Source organism: Erythrolamprus reginae, chromosome 2 (genome assembly GCF_031021105.1).
Source record: "Erythrolamprus reginae isolate rEryReg1 chromosome 2, rEryReg1.hap1, whole genome shotgun sequence".
NCBI lineage: Eukaryota > Metazoa > Chordata > Lepidosauria > Squamata > Dipsadidae > Erythrolamprus > Erythrolamprus reginae.
This window is the reverse complement of record NC_091951.1, coordinates 160258832-160268090: the sequence shown is the minus strand read 5'-3', so window position 1 is coordinate 160268090 and position 9259 is coordinate 160258832. Positions and strand designations below refer to the sequence as shown.

General features: G+C 40.0%; 1 protein-coding gene across 3 annotated transcripts in view; it reads left to right on the top strand.

Annotated features, from left to right (window-relative positions):
• Positions 1-1089: 1089 nt before the first annotated feature.
• The window catches only part of SLC38A10 (solute carrier family 38 member 10), a 127415-nt gene continuing 119245 nt past the window's right edge, over positions 1090-9259 (top strand). Inside the window, exon 1 of one of the 3 annotated variants that reach the window (XM_070740192.1) lies at positions 1090-1455. In XM_070740192.1, the coding sequence (XP_070596293.1) occupies positions 1351-1455 (105 nt within the window). In that variant the 5' untranslated portion in view covers positions 1090-1350. The remainder of the gene's footprint in view (positions 1456-9259) is intronic. The other 2 variants (XM_070740193.1, XM_070740194.1) reach the window with 2 other exon arrangements.

Here is a 9259-nt window from a genome sequence, read left to right as displayed (position 1 = left end):
AATCACTTTTAGTCAAGCCTTCAGTGGATTGTTGGGCTGCTTTTCTGTTAACAGATGGGTTCCTCCCGCCTTCATCTCCCATAGTATAATGTGACCTTCTGATGGAGAAATTATTTATTTTATTTGTTTGTTTGTTTTGTCAAGTATTGGAGGTATATTGGAGGTAGGTAAAGAACCGCCTGCTACAGCACGAATCCCAGCAACCGATAAGGTCCCAGAGTTGGCCTTCTTCGGGTCCCGTCGACCAAACAATGTCGTTTGGTGGGCCCCATGGGAAGAGCCTTCTCTGTGGCAGCCCCGGCCCTCTGGAATCAACTCCCCCCGGAGATTAGAACTGCCCCCACACTCCTTGTCTTTCGTAAATTACTCAAGACCCATCTATACCACCAGGCATGGGGGAGTTGAAACACCTTTCCCCCAGGCTTTTTTATATTTATGTTTGGGTATGTATATGTTGTTTGCTTTTTTAAATATGATAGGGTTTTATGTGCTTTTTAATATTAGATTTGTTTTCGCTGGAATATTGTTTTTATTATTGTTGTGAGCCGCCCCGAGTCTTCGGAGAGGGGCGGCATACAAATCTAATAAATTGAAATTGAAATATAATAATATTCATATACATGACATTGGAACAAGAAAAAAAGAAAAAAAACATTAGATATAGTAATAGTCACATACATGATACTAGTAAAAAGATAAAAGAAACATTAGGTCAGGGGACTGAAGGCACGCTGGTGCACTTATGAACACCGTGCCTCGAGACTAGGCGCCGTTATTCAACCCAAATTCAAGAGAAGCTCTTGGTCACCTATGTGGAACCCCTTCGCCTTTGCCTTCCCCGGCGATCCACGCGGAGTAGAACCCATTCCCCCGACCATTGCTGCCAGCACAGCAGCAGCAAAAGAAAGCACCCCTTCCTTTCCAAGGCGGCCTAATAGGCGGTGACAGCCAGCATCACGAGAGTTGCTATAGCAACTCCGCTCCTCCCCCTCCCCTCCGCTTCAGTCCTCCGGGGGCAAGTCCAACGCTTATTCCAGTCGTGCCGCTCTAGGCAACGTCCTCCCCTCTGTGGTTTTGCATCCCGGAAGCGCCAACAGAGCAGGGAAATGAGGAAGTGCGTGCGACGTGTTGAGGTTGGAGCCGGCTTGCAGGGGAAGAGTTTGTTTTGGTAGGAGGTTGCTGCTGCTGTTGCTGCTCAAGGTGGCCCGCTGACCCCCCCACCCCGCCGTAGTCTGCGGCGCTCCGTGCGGGTGTGGAGAGCCGCCCTTGCCCTCCTTCCCTCTTTCCAGGCTCCCTTCCCCCGTTTAACCTGCCCGCTCTCCCCCCGCGTCCCTTTAATTTTTTTCGGCGATGACTTCCTCGCCTCCTTCGGGCTCCAACTGGGGCTTGATCATGAACATCGTGAACAGCATCGTCGGGGTTAGCGTGCTGACGATGCCCTTCTGCTTCCGACAGGTCAGTCTGGTCGATTGCGTGCGGGTCCCTTCCTTCCCCGGTTGAAGTGTTAGCGGCGGGGATGACGTGTCCCGGGTTTCCCCCCTCCAAGCCACATGACCTGGTCCTGGCTTCGTCGGTCTGCGTGGCAAGGGGGACCTTTTAGCAACTGCCCTTCTTCCCTTTTCCCTGAGCATCTTTGGGCTGAAAAAGTTTCTCCTGGTATACTCCTAGTGGATGGGAAGCACAGGGGAAGGGAATTAAAATTACTCATTTTATTTATTGATTGGTTGGTTGGTTGGTTGGTTGGTTGGTTGGTTGGTTGGTTGATTGGATTTGTATGCCGCCCCTCTCCGTAGACTCGGGGTGGCTAACAACAATTTAATCAGGTGTAGAATAGAATATAATTCTTTATTGGTCGAGCGTGATTGGCCCCACAAGGAATTTGTCTTTGGTGCATATGCTCTCAGTGTACATAAAATATGCAATTAATTTTATATTAATTTAATATATTTAAATTAATATTTAATTAACTTAAGGACCCCTCGCATCCTGGACATAAACTGTTTAAACTCCTACTCTCAAAATGTCACTACAGAGCACTGCACACGAAGACAACTAGACACAAGAACAGTTTTTCCCCCGAACGCCATCACTCTACTAAACAAATAATTCTCTGGACACTGTCGAACAATTTACTAAGTCTGCACTTCTATTTCTACTAGTTTTTTCTCATCATTCCTATCACCCATTTCCTTCTACTTATGACTGTATGAATGTAACTTGTTGCTTGTATTATTAAGATTTTTATTCATATTGATTGTTTCCTCAATGCTTATTTGACTCCTATGACAATTATTAAATGTTGTACCTCATGATTCTTGACAAATGTATCTTTGAGAGCATATGCACCCAAGACAAATTCCTTGTGTGTTATCACACTTAGCCAATAAAGAATTCTATTTTGCTGTCAATTTAAAGATGAGGTTGGTTCCTCCTCCTTTAAAACTGGTACTTATGATCACCTTTTGCCCTTGTTTGTTGTTAGTTGTGAAGTCGTGTCCCATCCTTCGCAACCCCATAGAAAATGTTGCTCCAGGCCTTCCTGTCCTCTATCATCCCCCAGAATCCATTTACGTTCATGCTGACTGCTTCCGTGACTCCGTTCAGCCACCTCATCCTCTTTCATCCCTTTCTTCTTTTGCCCTCAGTTGTTCCCAGCATTAGGTTCTTCTCCTGTGAGTCTTTCCTTATCATTAGGGGGTTTCAACTTCAGGATCTGGCCTTCTAAAGAGCAGTCAGGGTTGATCTCCTCCAGGACTGACCTCTTTTGATCATCTTGCAGTCCAAGGGGCTCTCAGGAGTCTTCTCCAGCACCCTAGTTCAAAGGCCTCAATTCTTTGGCACTTAGCCTTTCTTTTTTCTTTTACTTTTATGCTAAGGTTTTTGACCTTTTATTACTTGCCTTCACTTTTAAATGCATCACATAAGTTATCTATTCTAAAGAGCCAGTTTGGTATAGTGGTTAAGGCACCAGGCTAGAAACCCTGAGGCACAAAGCCGGCAGGCTGACCTTGGGTCAGTCTATGCCTTTTAGTCCTACCGGTAGGAAAGAAGCAATGGCAAAACCCTTCAGAAATTCTTGCCAAAAATCCTTCAGGGACTAAGGTATCAGCACTAAGTCAGAGGGACATATTTCTTCATGTGGGTCAGATGTTCTGCATATTTGCATGGTACCAATGTTGTATATTGAAACTGACATTATTGTACTTCCTTTTCTTTTGGTCAGGGATTAATTTCTTTGGTGTGTGTGTGATATTTTAAACCACTTCCAAACTGCTTAGTGTTATCTTGCATTAATTGCTATTATATAAAATATACAGGTTAAATATTCACCTTAGGTACAGTAGCATGGCTTGCTTTTTATATTGCTCAAGGTTTGGGTTTCATCTTTTTATTCTTATTTCATATTCTTTTTAAACCGAGTTTGATTGTCTGTTCTTAGAACATCTATCCTGCATTATTGGTATGAAAAAGGATATCATGTAACAGTAAGAGTTCTCTTGATACATAAATACAAAAAAGAGCCGGGGTGGCGCAGCAGGTAGAGTGCTGTACTGCAGACCACTGAAGCTGACTGTAGATCTGTAGGTCAGCGGTTCAAATCTCATCACTGGCTCAAGGTTGACTCAGCTTTCCATCATTCCGAGGTGGGTAAAATGAGGACCCAGATTGTGGGGGGCAATATGCTGGCTCTGTTTTTAAAAAGGTGCTATTGCTATGTTGTAAGCCACCCTGAAGCATAAAAATCGAATAAATAAATAAATAAATAAATTCCAAGGTTTGTTAATTCTTTAATACTTTCTCCCTTTTATATTATCTGGCCAAGTTTATTATAACCTGATGCTTAGACACCTGTTCATCTGTGTGACTTGCCTGACAAGCACAAAAATATAGAATTTGTTATTAAGCTTTATGTTTTATAAATTGAAAAATGACATAGTATCATCATTAAAAGTAATCTTATATCTATATGAGACTTGTATAAATCTTGGTTCTTTTCCCCTCCTATTATTCCTTCCTCTTCACCATTGCCATGTATTACTTTCCTGGATATTGAGAGGCTTTCAGATTGTGGAATCCAATGTAAAACAGATTTTAGGAACATAGGCCCCAAGTTGTTTCATATTAAGAATTATCTGCATGTCTAAGCTCCAAATCCATTTCCTAGGAGCCATTTTAATATAGTGGTTAAGGCATTAGGCTGGAAACTAGGAGACCGTGAATTGTAGTCCCACCTTACTCTACTCCCACTTTAGGCCCCAAACCAGCTGGGTGACCGTGCGCCAATCACACTCTCTATAGTCCTAGGAAGAAGGCAGTGGCAAATCACTTCTGAAATCTTGCCAAGAAAACTCAGGGATGTTTCCAGGAAGATGTCAGAATTGATTTGAAGGCAAACACAAAAGATAAAGTTTGTATTACGTGGCTTTAGAACACAGAGCCCTAGAATAAGTTTTTTTCAGTGATCAAGAAAAATGTACACTGTAATTCTTTTTTTGCTTAATATGGACTATAGATATGAGCATCACATATACCAGCATGGCTGGCTGAAAAATTCTTGGAGCTGAAGTCCACATATCTGAAAGTGGCTACGTTTGAGAAACACTGATATACACAAAAATGTAGTTGCCTGTCCAATGAATAAGTGGCATACATTTTATAGTAAATGAATATGCAGCTTCCTATAACTATCTTCCCTAGATCGGCAGCAGAGAAAGTCTGCCATATTCGACACTACCGGTGCAACCTCCAATGCCGTCGCGGGCGCACACACACACAGTGGTATGAAATTTGGCTGCTGCGCATGCACAGCAAGCGAAATCTTATGTGAGCACATGCACATGAGCGAGATTTCGGCAATTTTCAGTGATATTTTTGCTTCCCTGCATGCGCAGAAGCAAAAAACCGGTGAAAATCTCCAAAATCTAGCTCGGACGAGTATCTTCACACAAGATTTCACTTGCTGTGCATGCACAGCAGCCAGATCTCGTGCGGAGCGCACATGTGCCCATCGGGAGCACGCAGCTGCGCAAGCATCTCCAAAATTGATACTGGAACATCTCCAAAATTGCTTATCGTTCCGGCAGCAGGCCTTCACTGATCGGCACCTTCCAAATGTATTGAAATTTAATTCTGAAATTTCCAGCCATTGCAACCATTAGATATAATGTTGGAGATAATAGAAGCTATAGCCCAATATATTTCAAAGGTGTCATTTTATCATTGCTCCCCTAGGAGATAAACCTACAAAGTGGCTTCTATACATATTTATTCAGTCCAGAATACTACTTTCCATTGTGCTAGTCAAATGCCAATGAATGATCTGTAAATAGGACATGGGTCTACACCAGTGCTGCATTCTTCATTTACTATTCCATATCATGTCATCTGGAGTTCCCAATTTTGCCACATTTTTCAATGCAAGGTTTCTCAACATATTGTGTATTATGTTATACATCATAAATTAAGATAATAGGAAAACTCAGAATAGTTCACTGTATATCTGTTGATATAACTGACAAATCTCACTCAGTATGTAGTCCTCAATGGAACTACTGTACATCTACATGAAACGAAGTAAAGAGTAGAGAATCTCAAAGTTCCAGTTTCGGGCTAGTACTCTTCAACATCTTCATACATGATTTAGATGAGGGAATAGAAGGGGAAATAATCAAATTTGCAGATGCATCAAAAAATAGGCTCCAGATCCAGATGGAACTCTGTAGACTTGAACACTGGGTCCAAGTCTACAATCTAACAAAATGAAATTCAATGTAGAAAAAAGTAGTCTAAGGAGAAGGGCGGCATAAAAATCAAACAAATAAACAAACAAACAAATAAATAAATAAATAAATAACAGTGAGAACAATTAACCACTGGAATGGCTTGCCTTCAGAAATTTTGGGTGCTCCGTCACTGGAGGCTTTTAAGAGGAGTCTAGATAGCCACTTGTCTGGAATGGTATAGGGCAGGAGCCCCCAAACTTGGCAACTTTAAGATTTGTGAACTTCAACTCCTGGAATTCTCCAGCCACCATAACTGGCTAGAGAATTCTGGGCATTGAAGTTCATAAGTCTTAAAGTTACCAAAGTTTGAAGACTTCTGGTATAGGGTCTCCTGCTTGAGCTGGGAACTGGATTAGAAGAGCTCCGAGAGCCCTTTGTTATTCTGTAAAGATTTTGAATTCTTTTGAGTTTTTAAAAAATAAAATATTTCCCAATTTATCCTAAAACCTTGAGATTTTCTATCCAAGCTCCATCGGGTCCAACCTTGCTTTACTTTTCAAAAACAGCCAAAGTCAGGTGGCTTCTACTACTTAGCTAGTTAATAATTACTACAATATAGATAACTACTATCTAGTTAATAATTACTATAAAATGTCATCTTGTTCAGAAATGTCCATCCATGTTATTTTCTTGACAACGTTAATGGAAGTTTGCCATTCCCCAATTATGGGACCTTGTTTGACTTCCCAGTCTAGTCTTCTTAGTTACTGACCAAGTTTGCTTAGTTTTTTCAGGATCATCCAATGCGTTTATTACACAAAGACTGAACAGAGAAAAGGTCGTTGTAACATCTTACATTAGCAATGCAAGAATGTTTATGTCAGGCTCCAGCAACAGTTTTGTGAATTTCAATTTAAATAAGTTATTAACTCTTAACTGCAGCTTTTGCATTTTATCTCCTTCTGACCTTACTATTCCCTTCCCTATCATCTAATTCAGGGGTGGGCATTTAATTTTGCCATGGGGCCGCATGAGAAATTGGGATGGTTTTAAAGGGCCGGATTAATATAATTAACTCAGGTCTACCCAATACTGTATATTATTGGGTAGAACTGAGTTAATTACAATTATATATTATAATTATATATTATTACTATATTATATTATATTATTGTTATTATTATTATTTATTAGATTTGTATGCTGCCCCTCTCCGAAGACTCGGGGCGGCTCACAACAATAAAAACAATATTATAACAAAACAAATCTAATATTAAAAGAAGCATATAAAACCCTATCATATATTTAAAAACCAAACAGCACATTCATACCAAACATGAAACAAAATATAAAGAAGCCTGGGGGGAAAGGTGTCTCAACTCCCCCATGCCTGGCGGTATAAGTGAGTCTTGAGTAATTTACGAAAGACAAGGAGGGTGGGGGCAGTTCTAATCTCCGGGGGAAGTTGATTCCAGAGGGCCGGGGCCACCACAGAGAAGGCTCTTATAATTATAAATTAATTGCCCTCCCTCCCTTCCTCCCTCCCTCCCTTCCTTCTTCTCTCCATTTCTCCTTCCTTACTTCTCCAGATGGAGAGAAGCTTCTGTCTCTCTGATTTTCTCTGCCTTTTATTTCTGCTTTTGGGCAGTTCTTTACTTCTCTTTCAAAATATTCCTTTCAGGTGCCTCTCTTCAAGTGACCTACATTATCAGTTGAGAAAACATAGTGGAGGCTTTGCCTGAAAGTAGCTTTGGGTTCATTTTCTTCCTCCTCCTCCCCTTCCCCCCCCCCCCTTGTGGTATACTCAAATTGTCTGTATAGGTAATCTCTCAGTTACATTGTTTTTTTGTTTTTCAGTCATATTTTTAACTAACATTTTTGTTTTGCCCTTATTGATTTTTAATTCAACCACCTCTCCATATTCTCCAATTTGTTGAAGTAACTCTATTTCAGACTTTAAAGGATCTTCCAATATAAACACAAACTCATCAGCCAATGCTTGTAATTTGTATTCCTCCTTTTTGATGTTCATTATTGTAATTTCCTTGTTCTCCCATACATTCCTCCTTAAGACTTCTAATGTCAACACAAATAACAATGATGATAATGGGCTTCCTTGTCTTGTTCCTTTCATAACTGCAGCTTTTGCATTTTATCTTACTATTTCCTCCTATCATCCAATCACGTACATATATGATTGACCCATACTCCTCATTCTGATGTTATCATTTTCATTCAGGTTAATATTCCTTGTGTATAATGGTGGCCACAAATATCTTTATTGTTTTTACTTCTGGTATATGTAGTCTTACAACACAAGCTTCAAGAAAGTAAGGTGCTAAACCTATTGACTACATTTTTTAAAATTGCTAAGAAAATAGATAGCCTGATATTGCTTTTTTTACAAAAAAATCATTAAAAGATTGGAAAACAATTGTTGCAAATAGTTAAAATTGTTATTATCAGAAGATTTCAGCCAATCAGGATGTTAGATTTTGGTTAGTTCCATCTTTTTCCCAACAGATGGCATTAACATGTAGCAAAGCAAAACACTTGAGTCTTTTAAGTAGGTCTGTTAGCAGATGGCACCACGATGTAGTTATATTTTTCACATGTAGATCTACATCAAGGTACTTCTTGATGGAATAGATGATTAGTCAAATATGAACATAGTCCTTTGATCAAATCCGTACATCAAAAGACCTGCTATTTTCAGCTTTAACTTTGGGTTAATTTAGATATATTTGTTTGTTTGTTTGTTTGTTTGTATCCTTCCTTTATTATTTTTACAAAAGAGTCAAGGCAACAAACATATCCAACACACCTTCCTTCCTTCTGTTTTCCCCACAACAACAACTCTGTGAGGTGGATTGGGCTGAGAGCGAGGGATTGCCCTAGCTGGCTTTCGTGGGTAAGGTGACCCTAGAACTCAGTCCCTGCTTTCTGGCCTGGTGCCATAACCACCAGACCAAACTATAGATAAATTAAGACATAAATTAGAATAGCGCCTGGTTCCTAGCTACTTATCATCCTCAGTATCTTCTGTTTGCAGTTAGCTATTTATGAAATATGGATTATATCCTGCAAGCAAGTGTTATCTTAGAGTCTTAGACCATGTTTCCTTGTAAAATACCTATCCTTCAAGCATCCATTGGTTTCATGCATTCCTTATAGGGAAAGGAGATGGGAATTGTGATCTGAAATGCTCCAGAATGTATACCTTTGATACACAGATGCCATTCCATTTTTACTGTTGTCTTTCCTTAGGATGTTCTTTCAATATAAAATCAATGGTAGTGCAATCTTACATATACTTTTAGAGAATGCTGTTAATGTTTAACAGTTCTGTAACTACAAATGTAAACAAGAAAATTAGATAATCCTAGAAAAAAGTTTGGGAGAAATGTTGAAATAGTTGTTGTGTAAGATAGCATTGATATTGGAGGGGGTTTATAACTATTGAACTGGTGGAAGATTTCTACTGGCCACTGCCTCGTTTGGCATCAATTACTCTTCTTCATCTGTCTGTCTGCTTA